The sequence below is a fragment of the Balaenoptera physalus genome, assembly GCF_965194825.1.
Source record: "Balaenoptera physalus genome assembly, chromosome: 1".
Classification (NCBI taxonomy): domain Eukaryota; kingdom Metazoa; phylum Chordata; class Mammalia; order Artiodactyla; family Balaenopteridae; genus Balaenoptera; species Balaenoptera physalus.
Genome location: NC_138882.1, coordinates 190,730,549 through 190,746,058, shown reverse-complemented (window position 1 = coordinate 190,746,058; position 15,510 = coordinate 190,730,549). Strand labels below are relative to the sequence as shown.

General features: G+C 60.7%; 1 protein-coding gene across 16 annotated transcripts in view; it reads left to right on the top strand.

Annotated features, from left to right (window-relative positions):
• Window positions 1-15,510, top strand: part of CAMTA1 (calmodulin binding transcription activator 1) — an 899,438-nt gene that overhangs the window by 805,661 nt on the left and 78,267 nt on the right. For all 16 annotated transcript variants that reach the window (XM_082467637.1, XM_082467635.1, XM_082467634.1 and 13 more), the window contains 3 exons: window positions 1,401-1,541; window positions 3,030-4,861; window positions 10,446-10,572. In XM_082467637.1, coding sequence (XP_082323763.1) covers window positions 1,401-1,541; window positions 3,030-4,861; window positions 10,446-10,572 — 2,100 coding nt within the window. The remainder of the gene's footprint in view (window positions 1-1,400; window positions 1,542-3,029; window positions 4,862-10,445; window positions 10,573-15,510) is intronic.

Below are 15,510 nucleotides of genomic sequence, written 5' to 3'. Positions count from 1 at the left end.
ATTAATGGTTATGACAACAGCTACTCTTGGCGGGGTCCACACAGAGTGCCAGGCAGGAGACTGGGTTTCCTCCGGGCCACCCTGTGAGGCAGATACTCTTGTATTCCCGTTTTGCAGATGAGGAAACTGAGGCTCAGAGAGGTTTAGTGACTTGGCCAAATTCACACAGCAAGTACAGAACAAAACCTGGACTCCAATCCACATCTGAATCCAACCCAGCTCCTACCCGCTGTGTAGACTCTCCCTGTGTGTCTCCTTGTGCCCCTCACAGAGCAAAGGCAGGCTCTGCGAGTTGTGACAGTTCTTCCCATGGAGTCCACGTGAGATCAGGAGAAAGCAAATTGTTCTTGCACTGGCAAAGCCCCTGGCCTCTCTCTAACCTGACCCTGTGCCCTGATGCCCTGCTCCTCCTCTCAGACCACCAGCTCCCACCGTCCACCCCCTTCGTAGGGAACTGGGTCCCTCCTGAAGCCCCAGGCACCAGCTCCAGCCCCGGGGCTGTGGATTCACTGCCTCTGGACCCGGCCCCCCAGAGCCACCAGAGAGGCTGCCCAGGCTCAGCCCCCCGCCTCTCAGCCAGGTCTGCTCCAGCTGAGAGAACACAGCAGAGCAAGCGGGCGTGAAACTCAGTCAGCCCACACACCCAGCCAGGCAAGTCGGTTATTTTAGACTTCCAGCCCCATCCTGCCAGGCAGGTGGGGAGCCCACCCTCAGTCATGCTGGGTCCCCCAGTCCAACACCAGGGACAGCAGGGGTCCAGGGTTGAGGAGGGTGGAGCCAAAATGCCAGGGCGGCCGTCCGGGTGGCGGGCCATCAGTGGGCACCCACTGTGCCCAATCTGCCATCCCTCGAGGCCGGGAAGTCTGGTGAGAGCAGGAGGCTGAAGCGCTCCCCCTCCGCCACCCGCCGGGGCTGGGCATCCATCCTGCTGGGAGCCGTTCTCCCCAACCTCCACCACGTCTCCACGTCTCCACGACCTGCGGTCTGCGGAGGTCCCTCGGCCTCCGGCACCTCCCCTTCCCCATCCTTGCTCTCTGTCCCCTCCACTCCAGGACCCCTTGAAGAGCCACCCGATGTACTTGGACTTTGCGGAAACAAAAGCAACTCCCTGGGCCGTCTACTGCCCCCCCCCCACCGCCATGCGCCACAGGAAAGGAGGGCAGGAGGCAGAGGGGGGAGCACTGAGGTCCCCAGGGGAGCGGGGTCTGGCGGGGCAGCCTGGGCCTCCCTTCTCTACCCTCCTCTCTCGCTCCTCCACTCCTTACGGCCATCACTTCACGGTGCCTGGGGCCGGCGTCCCAGCAGAGAGGGGGCCGCGCTCAGGGCGGGCCCCGGTCCCGGCCCTCGCAGGACGCCCCCCGCAGGCGTGGCCGCTGACCGCCCCGCCTCTCTCCCCACAGTCCACGGCATCAAGTGGACCTGCAGCAACGGGAACAGCAGCCCGGGCTTCTCGGTCGAGCAGCTGGTGCAGCAGATCCTTGACAGCCACCAGACCAAGCCACAGCCGCGGACCCACAACTGCCTCTGCACCGGCAGCCTGGGTGAGCGGGGTGGCCCCCGGCGGGCGCGTGGGCACAGGGGGCGCTGCTGGGCAGTGGGTGTGAGGACCACAAGGGGAGAGGGGGCAGCCAGGAGCCAGGCCACAGCACCCAGGGCAACTCTCCCTCGTCCTGCCCGGCGGGGCCGGCGGGCAGCCCACTTCAGGCAGGAGAGAGCAGTTTCCGGAGAGGCAGCGCCCTCTAGGAATGTGGGCAGCAGGGTCAGGAGTGCACAGGGTTGGGTCTCTGTCCACATCCACCCGTAACAGGTGCCCTCCGGGCCCTGGGATCTCGGGCATCAGCAGCAGGAGCCCAGGTCCCCGGGCCGACACAGGCTTTTCTGGGAGATCAGCCCTGAGTCAGTGGGACCACTCAAGCGAAACCTCTTGCTTTCACCTCTGTCTCCTCCAAGAATGTAAAGCGTCCCACATCTTCTGTCCCGATGTGTCTGTGTTTCCGATAATGGTATCTGCTCTTGGAAATGTGGTTCTTTACTCCCTAGCTGCCTTAATTAGCTATTTCCATTAGAGGGTCATGTCACTTCTCTGCGAAGTCTTCATGCATTTAGGAATCTTGGTGAGTCTGTAACAGGATCAGGGGAGAATTCACCCTTTTATCAAAAGCGGAGTCACCCTTATCAGATGGAATGAAAATTACGCAGGAGTGGAGGCCTGGGGGCAGAGCCCTGAGTGCAACTTGCTCAGAAACGCTCAGAGCCTGAGGTTCTTTCTTTTCTGCCACTGAACTGGGGGTTAGGGCTGGGTCCTTGCTCAGGTCTTTAGAAGGATTTCATCCCACAAAGAGCCAAGGATAGGCCCGGGCTAGCTAAATGGAGTGGGGGGTGGCCCCAAATACCTTTCTGCCTCTGGAATAAAGTCTAGAACCCTCTTTGGTCCTGGGGCCTAAGAGCTAGTCCAGGGAGAGTACATTGCTCTCTACCCACCACACCCCCAGCCCCCTACCATCAACCACCGGCTTTCAGTCCCAGAGGGGCTTCCTGGGACACTGTGGCCTGAACAGGCGTGAAAAGTTTCAGGGGAGGGGAGAAGGCCCCGGCCACCATCCCAGACTGAGCCATTCCAGTGAGTGAGTACGCCTCGGAAGGTGGGAAGCATTTTCCTGGAGTACGACATTCTCCCCAGCCTCTCCTTCCCCGCCTCCTATGCACTGGGGCTCTTCAATTACTATTTGAAAAGAGCATCAGGGACAAAGCCCCCCAGTCCGGAGGGTGGTTGCATAGGGCACCTGAGAGCCTGGGGTGGGGTAAGAGGGCCTGAGTACCTGAGGGTCTGTCCCACGGCAGCCCCGAGGGGCCAGGGCCAGCTTGGACTCCCAGGCTGGGCTCTGCCAGACCCCAGCGCTCAGGGACGGGGCCCACTGCAGTCCTAGCTCTGACACTCTGCGTGTGTGTGTGTGCGTGTGCGTGTGCACGTGTGTGCGTGTGCACGTGTGTGCGTGTGCGTGCGCGTGTTGCGCTTCTGATCTCCGCAGGAGCGGGCAGCAGCGTGCACCACAAGTGTAACAGTGCCAAACACCGCATCATCTCGCCGAAGGTGGAGCCGCGGACGGGGGGGTACGGGGGCCACGCGGAGGTGCAGCACAACGACGTATCCGAGGGCAAGCACGAGCACAGCCACGGCAAGGGCTTGAGCCGCGAGAAGAGGAACGGCAAGGTGGCCAAGCCGGTACTGCTGCACCAAAGCAGCACCGAGGTCTCCTCCACCAACCAGGTGGAGGTCCCCGACACCACCCAGAGCTCCCCCGTGTCCATCAGCAGCGGGCTCAACAGCGACCCGGACATGGCGGACAGCCCCGTGGTCACGGGCGTGTCCAGCATGGCGGTGGCCTCCGTGATGGGGAGCTTGTCCCAGAGCGCCACGGTGTTCATGTCCGAGGTCACCAACGAGGCCGTGTACACCATGTCCCCCACCGCAGGCCCCAACCAACACCTCCTGTCGCCCGACGCCTCTCAGGGCCTCGTCCTGGCCGTGAGTTCCGACGGCCACAAGTACACCTTCCCTACCACGGGCAGCTCGGAGAGCCTGTCCATGCTGCCCACCAATGTGTCCGAAGAGCTCGTCCTCTCCACCACCCTCGACGGGGGCCGGAAGATTCCAGAAACCACCATGAACTTTGACCCCGACTGTTTCCTCAATAACCCGAAGCAGGGCCAGACGTACGGGGGCGGAGGCCTGAAAGCCGAGATGGTCAGCACCAACGTCCGGCACTCACCACCAGTGGAGAGGGGCTTCAGCTTCACCACCGTGCTGACCAAGGAGATCAAGACCGAGGACACTTCCTTCGAGCAGCAGATGGCCAAAGAGGCCTACTCCTCCTCCGCGGCGGCCAGCTCCCTCACCCTGAGCGCGGGCTCCAGCCTCCTGCCGTCGGGCGGCGGCCTGAGCCCCAGCACCACCCTGGAGCAAATGGACTTCAGTGCGATAGACTCCAACAAGGACTACACGTCCAGCTTCAGCCAGACGGGCCCCCACGTCCACCAGACCCCTTCCCCGAGCTTCTTCCTGCAGGACGCCAGCAAGCCCCTCCCCATCGAGCAGAATGCCCACAGCAGCCTGGGTGACTCTGGGGGCACCTTCGTGATGCCCACGGTGAAAACGGAGGCGTCGTCACAGACCAGCTCCTGCAGCGGCCACGTGGAGACACGGATCGAGTCCACTTCCTCCCTCCACCTCATGCAGTTTCAGGCCAATTTCCAGGCCATGGCGGCGGAAGGGGAGGTCACCATGGAGACCTCGCAGGTGGCCGAAGGGGGCGAGGGCCTGATCAAGTCCGGGGAGCTGCAGGCCTGTAGCTCCGAGCACTACCTGCAGCCCGAGCCCACCGGCGTGATCCGCAGCGCCGGCGGCGTCCCCCTCCTCCCGGGCAACGTGGTGCAGGGACTCTACCCTGTGGCCCAGCCCGGCCTGGGCAACGCCGCCAACATGGAGCTCAGCCTGGACCACTTCGACATCTCCTTCGGCAACCAGTTCTCCGACCTGATCAACGACTTCATCTCCGTGGAGGGGGGCAGCGGCACCATCTACGGGCACCAGCTGGTGTCGGGGGATGGCGCAGCGCTCTCGCAGGCGGAGGATGGGGCCCGTGCCCCCTTCACCCAGGCAGAGATGTGCATCCCCTGCTGCAGCCCCCAGCAGGGGAGCCTGCAGCTGAGCAGCGCCGAGGGCGGGGCCAGCACCATGGCCTACATGCACGTTGCCGAGGTGGTCTCGGCCGCCTCAGCCCCGGGCACCCTGGGGATGCTGCAGCAGAGCGGACGGGTGTTCATGGTGACCGACTACTCCCCAGAGTGGTCTTACCCGGAGGTAAGCTGTCACTGCCGTAGCCTCCCGCACCAGCCTCACCTGCCCACCCGCCAGCACCCAGCAAGGGGTGTTCGTTTGCGTGTGGCTGCCCTTCCCTTGAAGCTCTGGACCCTGCAGGTGTCCCCTCCCTCTGTCCCCACGGTGCTCGAAATACCCCCAGTTCTCTCAAGCGGTGTTTTCAGTCCTCACAGGAGCAAGTAGCTTTAAAATCAGGGGTCTCCTCGGAGGCCAGGTGGCCCTCCCAACTCTGCCAGATCAATGTTTGCTGTCACCGCTGTCCCCTGGCTGATGTCTTAAGATTCCACCTATGTTTTGCTTTGCCTTTTTTTTTTTTTTTTTTTTTCGAAAAAGCATCCTAGGGCTGCTGGAAAAAAATTTGGAAATCACCACTATAGCCCATCTGTATCCTCCATTGCTTTTGATTTGTTTCACAAAACAAAGCAAAAACAAATTCCCATCAAATTGAGAGGGAGGGTACAGCTTCCAAAGAGTCATCTGTGAGATTTTGGTGGTATATCCAGCCTCTACAAAATCAAAGGCATCCCCCCACCCCACAGTCCGTCTCCCTTCCGGGCGGGGCTGAGATCTGACGTTGAGAATCACTGCGCCAAAGCCCAGGACCGCAGGACGACCCAGGTCTTGCCACGGTGGCCCAGGTGCTTAAGGAAGGAACCTTTGCTTTTCCTCCGAAGTAGAATGGCGTAGGAAGGGGACACAGTGGCCCGAGTGTTCCCTAACCTCCTGCTGCCCAATAGGACACGCTCCCTGACCCCTCCCAGTCTGCCTGCCAGGTGTTTGGAGAGCAGCATATTGGGGCCCAGATCGGCACTTTCTCCCCTGGGAGATGGCTGCCCACGGCTCCCTTGGCTCCACTGCCACCTTCCCTAGACTTTAGGGCAGGGGCTGCTGCCCCAAACACCAAGGACGGGGTGCTCCTAAGAGGCCCTGAAGCTCATGGGGTACCTCAGGGCGGTGATGCAGACCCCGCAGAAGGTCTTCCGACACGGGCAGGGCAGGGATGCTGGCTAAACCCGTGCACGTTCCAGCCCCAGGCGCTGGCAGGGGCTCCCAGCACGAGGCCCGAGTTGGGACAAGGTTAACGGGGTTCCCTGAGAAGTGCAGCATTTCTGAGAGCCCGTGTCGGCTTCCCAGTCTCCCCCGGGCCCTGGTGAAGGGGACACTGAGGCCCAGGGTGGAGGGCAGGTCTCAGGGGGCACCCCTGGGTGTCATTCCTGGCTCTGCTGTGATTTTTCCCTCCCTGTGACTCAGTTTGCTCACCTATCAAGTGGGGGTGATAATAGTACTTGCTTCTTGGTAAAGTCTTTGGCCCGTAGGAAGTAATCAATAGTTTCTTGTTATGTTATTGGTTATTACTCTGTGGCCATCCCAACTCACGGCCCACTGTGCTCCTTTTCGTGTCCTCCTGCCTCGGCCGTGGCGAAGAGGCTGCGTATGAACGCCTCCAGCTCTCAGATGCCACATCAGCCCAGGTAGTGGCCCCCGCTTGGGACAGGAGCATCCCAGAAATACAGCAGGTGTAAGAGCAGCTCTGCCCGTGCACCGTGTCCTCGGGCAGCAGGTTCCTCCCAGCTCAGGGGTCCAGAGGTGGCTGCCCGACCTGGTGAGGAGCACGGGGCTGGGGCGGCACAGTCTGGATTCAAATCCTGCCCCCCACTTTACTAGCCGGTGGTGACTTCGGGCAAGGTCGTTGCCTTTCCTGTCTCTAAGATTGGGGCAATGCTAGCGCTTTCCTCACTGGGTTGTCAGGACTGAGCGAAGAGCTCCAGCAACCCTGCCCCTTCCACCCACCTCCAGGGACTCCCCCTACCCCCACGGACCCCCAAGACTCCAGAAGACTGACTCAGTTTCCTCTTGGTGCGGCTCACTGTGACCCCATCCCCTGGGGTGAAAGGTCAGCTCAGCCCAGCAGCTGGCTCCCCATGGGGATTAAGAAAGCAATTCAGAGGGGCTGGGAGGGAGGCCTGGGACTGGGGTTCAAGGAGGTCAGAGCTGGGAGTCGGGGCACCGGCTCTCAGGCCTGCCTCCTGGGCCTCGGTGTCCTGATCTGTAAGTGGCTGAGCAGGGGCGGCCTCAAGGCCCTCCAAGTCCTCCGACCTTGGAGATCTGGTCCTTCCTCAGGATGCGCTGAGGCACCCCGGCGCCCGTGTCCTGCGGGAGGAGGAGCTTTTTATGCCCGGACTCAACCTGCGAGCTGAGTGCACATTCCTGGACGGGTCCAGGCCCTCCTTCCAGCCCCTGGGACCTGCGGGCACTGGTCAGGGGCTCCTGGCAGGCCTGGCCCTCTCTGTCCTGTATCCGAGCACCGGCCTGCAGATCCCTAAACTGTACCTCGGAGAAAGCCAGTTCAGCAGCTCGCCACGCGAGGGCGGCATGGGAACGAGAAAGGAAAGATGGCCCGGGCACCTCGCAGAGGGAGCGGCCAGCCCTGCTTTTCCAGAAGCTCTCGTTGCTTCCAGCTACCCAGAAACAAAAGCAGCTCAAATTCAATTTGATTTGGGAAATGCGCAGATGCCGCCAGCTGGGCCCTTTGGAGCCCAACGTGGCTGCTCGGAGAGGGCTCTGTAGAGGCCCCAGCGGCTCTGCCGGCCACTCCCTCCCCGCCGTCCTCCCACACCCAGTCCAGCAGCAGGGGCTGCCCCTCCTGGGTTCTCCTGCAGGGGATAGCATCTTCTCCCCTGTCCTTCCTCTCTCCTCACAGCACCGCCCCCACCGGCGGGCATGGCCCTCCCCCCTTCTCTGCTGGGAAGAAGCCTGCCTGCCACCTGTGTCAGGAGCCCGGATCTAGCCAGTTGCTCAGCACCCTCACCCAGCTCTAAAATTCGAGGGTGCCCAGGCACTCACTTCGCAGGGATGCTAAGGCCAGGGCCATCTTGCTGTCTCTTCTTGAGCATCCCTCCCTCACCACAGGCTGCTCCCGCTTCCCCTCTGCTCTGTCTGCCTCTTCACCTGCACGCGCGCGCGCGCGCACACACACACACACACACACACACACACACACACACACACATGCTGGAGGTGCCCCTGGGCCCCCAGGATCCGCCCTAGGGGCATCAGAAATCCAGGTCCTTTACTCAGGGCTCCCAGGGCACAGAGACCTCAGATAGCATGTGTTGCTGCCTCTCCTCCCCCAAACGCTTCTGCGTCATCTCCCTCCACGGACGCTCCTGCCGCACCAGGCACAGGAGGCTGCAATTAGAGCCGTCAGGTGCCCGCATCACAGCAATTCAGCACAGCCAGGCCGATGTTGCCATGGAAACCATCTCCTGAACTGATGGATGCTGAGCCCCTCCCGCAGCAGTTTCCATGGCGAAGGTCCTGATGTTCTCCAGTAATTTCTGCAGTCCTTTGTTCTTCACAGCAGCCCTGGCTTCATGCTAGCAGCTATTGATTGGGGTTATTGGGGGTTTTTTTCTTTCTTTCTTTCTTTTTTTCTCACGGAGTAACTGTCTGTGGCCTTTTGAAGACACTGCTCTTCCATTGCCCAGGATCCAGGGCGGATCGTGCCCTGAGCTGGCCTCTGGTGCCCCCAGGCATCCCAAAGTCAGGTTCTACCTGTGCCATATGGTACATCTCCCAGCCAGGAACCCACTCCCAGCCTGTGGGCCCAAGGATGCTGGCTCCAGCCCCGCCACTCCGACAGAACTCCAAATCTCTCTGCGGAGCCATATATCAGAACCAAAGAATGTCAAGGCCAGAGGGTCCTTAAAGTTCAAATGCCACCCAGAGAGGTTGGGCCACTTGCCTGAGGACACACAGCTATGAGGGGCAAAGGCAGGCCTCCTGCCTTTGGCTCCTTGTCCTAAGCTCTGTCTACTACCCTCCAAACTTTGATTGTCTAGCAGTAAGATGACTTCTCCAGCCATTCCAGGCAGAAGAAGGAAGGCCCATCCAAGAGCACAGGTGGAAGGCCTTCCAGTCTGGGAGAGTCCCTTCCATAGGCGAATCTCCCTCCTGTGCTGGGCTATGAGGGACCCACTTCCACCTCATCCCTGGAAACAGCCCCTCCTACTGCTGATGCCCAAGGCCAGCCCTGGGCCAGGTCTGCTTCCAGGAACATTGTGCGCAGCCTCAATAGCCAGTCCTGTGTCGAGGCCGGGGTCCCTCCAGAGCACGGATGGGCCAGTGCCAAGGACAGGTCACCCAAGAACGTGTGACTGAGCAGGAGAGAACGTCTCGCTGGCGTTAGGAGCAGCGGGAGAGCTAGGGTCTGGCCTCTCTGGCCTGGAGAAGCAGGGGAAGGAGGGCCTCAGGCCGCACTCCTCACCCCCTCCACCCCCGCCCCAGTCTCCAGGAGGCGCGCCGCTCGACCTTCTCCTGCCTGGACACTAGGTGGTGCTCTCCACCCTGTCCTGGGCAGAGCTTGGCCCCCTGCCAGGAGAGGAGGCTGGAGGCCGGGGTGGCCCACCCGAGGAGAACCAGGAGAGCCAGAAAGGCCAGCCACCCCACCTTCTGCACCCCCAGGGCAGGCCTCCCTGACTCAGTTACCCGGCCTTCCCCTCAGCTGTCTGAGCTCTGAGTAGGGCACCTACACCTCCTTGCCCACATCAGGCAGGACAGGCTGCTATTAATCACTAAGTTCGGACAATAGAACAGGACTGCCCAGGGCCCCGAGACATAAGGCCACCCTCCTTGCTCTGTGGCTGCCCTGGCTGGTTCCAGCCAGAGGTCAGGGAGCACCTGTACCCTTCCTGTGCTGTCCTGCGCCTGGGCGCCTCTGGGATCCTTGGGGGGCAGGGCCCTCTCCCCTTGAGCTGAGCAAGGCCATCTGAGCCCCACTCCTGCATCCCCCTTCCCCCCACTCCCCCGCTCTCGCCCTGTGGGAGCAGCTGCAGCCCCGCCAGGCTGCAAGCACATCAGTGCCTGTGTGTACCGTGTCTGTACACAGTGAGGGGGCCGTCTGGCCACCATGGCAACCTCAGCCCCTCCAGCTCTGAGCCTTCCTTCCAATTTTCTGTTCTGCTTTCTTTCTCATCACCTTCTTCATCCAGCCCCCCCCTTCGCTGCCCCCTCCCCTGGCTATCCCCACCACACCCTGGGCATCCCGGGTCTCCCCTCATCTCCCCGCCAGGACGTCCAGTCCCTGGAGGCCACTAAGATGCTCAAGCCCATTTCCATAGCTCAGTTCACACAATCTGTCCACAAGCAAATGACAGAGAAAGCCCCTTCCCTCCCCTCCGCTTCCTCTCAGGGGTCCCCCCGGCCAGTTCTCAGGTGCATCCTGGGGGGAAAGGCTTGAAAACCTCTGTGCTCCCTTCTGCCTGGAGCTGAAAGTTCCACTTCCAGGAGGGGGTCAGGGATCCGAACTGTTGGCCCCCGCGCTGGGTGCCAGCTGAGGAAGGCAAGGAGCATCTGGGGGCCCCTGAGGCACCCGGGGGAGGAGGGCTGGGGCCCTTCTTCCCGCCACAGTCCTGAAACAGTGGTTCTCAAAAGTAGGGCTTATGGGAATCGGCAGTCTGCATTTTCCACGAGCACATGGGCTGGGGGTGCAGCCACGGGGGCCTCTGTCCCTCATCCCTCCCTCTGGGGCTGACCCCCGCCCCCCGCTGGTCTCTGTTCCCTCCAGGGAGGAGTGAAGGTTCTCATCACAGGCCCGTGGCAAGAAGCCAGCAATAATTACAGCTGCCTGTTCGACCAGATCTCAGTGCCTGCGTCCTTGATTCAGCCCGGGGTGCTCCGCTGCTACTGCCCAGGTGAGAGGCCGCCTCCCGCAGAGGCCGCGGGGCCCCAGAGCGCTGGACTCCGAGTCGGCCTGGAGGGGGTGACCTGGAGCAAGTGGTGTCATTACTCTGGGCCTCGGGTTCCTCCACGGTGAAGGAGTGGGTCCCGGATCCGCTAGCATAATGGCATCTGTTCTGGACTCATGGCCCCCTTAGCATGATAGATGGGGGCACAGGTGAGCTCGGCTGGGTTTTGAAGAGAGCCTGATGGAGGACTGCTTAGACAGCCAATGCGCCCGGGTGACACAACCAGGACTGGTCACGGCAGGGAGCTCTCCTCACCCTCCACCCGAAGGGTCACAGGAGCTGGTGAGAGCCAGGCAGGCGGAAGGGCCCCAAAAGGAGCTGCGTCTGGGGTCAGGGCCACAAGGCCGCCCTCTCTCCCTGCTGCCCATGCCGCGCACAGCTGAAGCCACACAGAAGTCACGAGAACAAGAGGGCCCAGGCCGTGCGGTCCACGGGGCCGGTCCCCTGCGGCACAGAGCGGGTCAGAGAGGGATGGAGGAGGCCCGGCAGACCGCAGGGGAGGGGGTGTCAAACTGAGAATAACCCACACAAACCCCTTTGAGAGGCTGGTGGCGCCAGCCACCCCATGGCCAGCAGAAGGCCCTGGCACGCCGTCTCCTCTCGCTCTCAGGGCCCGGAGGCCCCGGGTGCCGTCCCCACGGCTCTGACCTTCTCCCTGTCACTCGGGCAGGGCCCATCATTGTCCACGCAGCTTGGTGTCCCTGTCTGGTCAACTTGCCCTTGACCTCTGACCATCACCTCCTCCCCACTGGCCTGTTGGCTCCGTGAGGACAGGGTCTGTGTCTTTCTTGGTCACCACGTGTCCCCCAGGGCTCGAAAAGTGCCTGGCACATCCTGAAAAGGGGGTGGGTGTTCATGAAGGAACATGCTCGTGTTCTCTGTTCCCTGGGTTGGTGCTGGGGGGACCCCTTGACTGGCCCCTCACACTCATCATTAGCTCCAGGGACGACCCGTCCAGCTGGCCCAGATGATGGACGGAAAGGCAGACGAGGAGGCGGGTGGGGAGGGAGGAGGGTCCCACTCCGTGTTATCTGCAGTCTACAAAAAGGAGAGAGACAGAGAGAGAGAGAGAACGGTCCCTGTGGAGGACTAGGAGTGGGGAAGGGAAGTGGGGCCGGGGTCCCCAGGGCAGGAGAAGAGCTGGCCCGTGCCAGGGGCCTGGTTCACCTGGGGTGGTCCAGCTTGAACCTAAGGCAGCCTGAGCTGTCGGCCTCACTCCGCACCATCCCCCTAGCCTGGGGCTCCCGAGCTGACATGGAACATTCTTTCTCCCTCTCTCTCTCTCTCCATCTCCCCACGCAGCCCACCGGCACAGAATGCCGCTGCTCCAGGGCTGGGCTCACGTGCTCAGCTTCCGCTTGAACGCAGCGGCCTCTGCACCGCAAACATCCCAGGGAGCCAGGGCTGGTGCCTGTGGTGGCCTCCTCTGCTGGCCCTGCCCCCGCCAGCGGCCTGGCCGGCTCCCACTCATCTCCCCCTGCTCCCAGGCTCCCAGCAGCCCTCCTGGGGCTGGAGCGCAGCCATCCTGACGCCAGCCAGGCTGGGTCAGCCTATCACAGCTCGGGGCTGCGTGTGGCTAACGCAGCCCCCCAACCTCCACTGGTGAGGTAGGGGGAGGGGCAGCGTGTTATTAACTATCCACTTATCACCTGCTGCTGGAAAGGGACTGGCCCAGCCTATAAATAGATGCCGCTTCCTGTACCTGGTTCTTGCCTGGCTGAAGACCCAGACCTTGCCTGTCCTGAGTTATCTGACCCCTCCAAAAAAAAGAAAAAGAAAAAGATTGGCCTTTGCGTGCCGTCTGGACGGTGTCCCAGGCCAGGACCTGGCTAATCCCGGGTTCCAGAGCAGTCACGTCATGCACATCCCAGATCAGCCAGTTACCATCGGGTGACTTGAGCCCGGAGGCTGACTTCCCTAAGTCCCCATTTCTACATCTGTAAAAACCACCGGCCAGATGGGCGAGGGGCTGAGATGAGGGCGGGTCCAGGAAGCTCCTGGCTTACAGGCTCAATTCATGAAGCTGCTCACGAGTGAGGCCTTGCTCTTTCTGTCCTGGTTGGAGGGAGGGGAGCTGGGAGAGGGGTCCAGGGCTGTTTAGGTATCAGCAGGCAGTTCTCCTGGTCCCAGAGCATCTCTGGGTCCCCAGAGCTGGCAGGAGAGTCTGCCCAGGTCACTATGCCTCCTCGTGGTTTAGGCTTCCCGAACATCTTGCATCTTGGACCCAGAGAGGCTCAGGCAGCCTGTGGGCTGGGGGGGCCCCACCCTCTTCCACCCCTAACCACAAAGAGGGGGTCCCTTTTGGACATCCTTGTTCTGAGGCCCAAGCTAAAACATGTCACTCAGTAAGACAGCAGTGGGTGCTGCATGCATTCGTTCCTTTCTTCATTCGTCAAGTAGTTTGCCAGGCAGTGGTAGGCGCCTGGAATGTACCCAGCCCCTAACCCTAACCTTGACCGCAAGGAGCTCTCAGTCCAGGAAGGAGCTGGACATGCAAACACGCCACACCCTGCGGGACAATGCCGGCTGCTCAGGGGCCTCTTCCCTGGCTCTCCCAAAGCCTTGGGGAACCTGGAGCTGATCTTAAAGAAAGGACACTTGAAGCCAGAACCAAACTGACCTCACCTAAAAGAAGGGCTCAGGGGCCTGGGAGCACAAGCCAGGTCACCTGAGGAGCTAGAATGACATGAGAAGAGGGGGCGCAGGGGGTGCAAATGGCCCCTGCCCACCGGCCTGGTGCACATGCCCAGGCAAAACAGCTGGGGAGACTCGACCCTGAGCAAGAACATGGCTCTGGGAGGCTCCCCCTCCATCACCGGCCGCAGAAGACACACAGGCATGGAAACTGCCTCTTGCAAGATTCCAGTAGTGTTCCAAGGTCAGGAGGGAGAAAACCAAGTCAAGCCACTGCGCTGTGGTGAAGCAGTGGTGAAGGAGGACTTGGGATTCAGGAAAGGCAACCTGGGCTCGGGAGAAGATGGAGGAAGCCCCCCCCCCAACAAAAAGACTTTGTTTTGGGGCTTCTAGACAGCCCCATGCTGGATTCCTGGGAGCCACCAAAGGCAAAAGATGAAATTCAAAATGAGATGAGCAAGTGCACTGCATTCTGAAGCAATTCACTCAACAAACAGGTATTGAAGGGCCATAACAGGCCAGGCACTGACCTTGGCCCTGGGCGTACAGAGGTGATCAGGACAGACTGGCTCCCAGCTCTCACAGAGCTTACATTCTACTGTAGGAGATGAAAAAACAAACAAGGAAACAAAGAAATAACCAAGATAACTGGAGAAAACACTAGAATATGGTAATGTGATAAGGTAACTTGGGAAAAGGGACGTTCCTTTGGACAGATCCTCTCACAGGCTGGGACATTAGGCTGGAACCTGAATGATGAGATGGAGCTGGTCATGGGAAGAATGGGAGGAAAACATCCGGCAGAGGGCAAAGGAAGTGCAAAGGCCCTGAGGCAGGAACAGGTTTGGTAAGTTGAAGAAATATAAAGGTGGGGTGAGTTGGAGATGGCTAGGTTGGAGAAGATGGCAGAGAACAAATCATGTCCATCCTTCTAAGTCATAAGAAGGAGTCTGCTTAGGTTGTACTTGCAATGGAAGCCATTAGTTTTAAGTGGGGAGTGGCTTGATCTAAATTATGTCTTTCAGACATGAATCTGGGTGTGTGGGAGAATGGATTGTAGGAGGGAAGAAAGAAGCAGGGAAACCATAGGAAGCGGCAGAGGGGTAATCTTTCCTGATTTAAGGAGGAGGGCTCCCTTGGGCAACACACTCCCGCTGATTTCCTGTGGAGGCTTTGGAGTGTGCCCCCCACCCTAACACCATCCCAGCAGAACAGGTAGGTCGCAGGTGTGCTGAAGGTGCCCTGGGCAGGAGGCTAATGCAGGAGTCCAGGCATCTAGGCAAGACATGATGGCAGCTTGGGTACCGTGGTGGCCATCAGGATGGAGAGAAGTAAATGGACCCAGGACTTGCTGATGGACTGCCAGAGGAGCAAAGCTGAGTGGGCTCTGATGGGGCGTTCGCTGACGCCCTACCCTCCTGTTTGGTAAACCAGGCAAATCTCCAGGGAAGGCGAGTGGCCACGAGCTTGGAGATCTGCCTGGGGACGCCATCAGAGCCTAGGGAGGTCTGGACTTGGCTGGGGCCCCCTGCCCAGAGAGGCGCGGCAGGAGCTCCAGTGGTATCCCACCCACCATGGAGCCAGCTTGTGATCTGAAGCCGAGGGACCACACCAGGGTGGAAAGCACAGGGAAAAAAACACACTGGTCATCTTGGGGCAATGACTTTCCGAAGACCTGCTCTGGGGACCATTGCGTAACACATATACCTGGGATGGAGAGAGGCCACACGTCAATGAGTTGGTTTTCCCGTGGGCAGCGAGGGCTGCATCAGAAGACCTCAGAGGGAAGCCAGAGCTTTACTCTGCCCTGGGGAGCAGCTGACTTGGACAGCTTCCTCCAGTCTAAGCTTCGGAAAACCAAGAGCCCAAACAGTAACACGATCCCCGGGTGCGTCCTCCCTGGAAATCTGTCCTGGGGAGGCCCTGGGCGCTGGTTCCAGAAAAGCAGGGCAGAGAGCACAGAACCCTGCTGTCTACCAGAGGCTGAGGCCCGGCGGGGCAGAGCAGCCTGCATACACCCACCGGCCTCACCCCCAGAAGCAGCTTCACCCCCAGAAATGAAGCAGGTCTCTCTGCCACGGGTAGGCTCTCCTCTTGGGAACAGTGAGACTGTCCCCTGCGTTACTCAACCAATAGCTTTCATTGAGCCCCGTGTCAGGGTCAGAGCAGCTCACGAGGCCCATAAGGGCCGGTCTTCCCGAAGCTTGACATCCAGGCGTCGGGGGTAGACGCAAGGTTTATGCCAGCCTC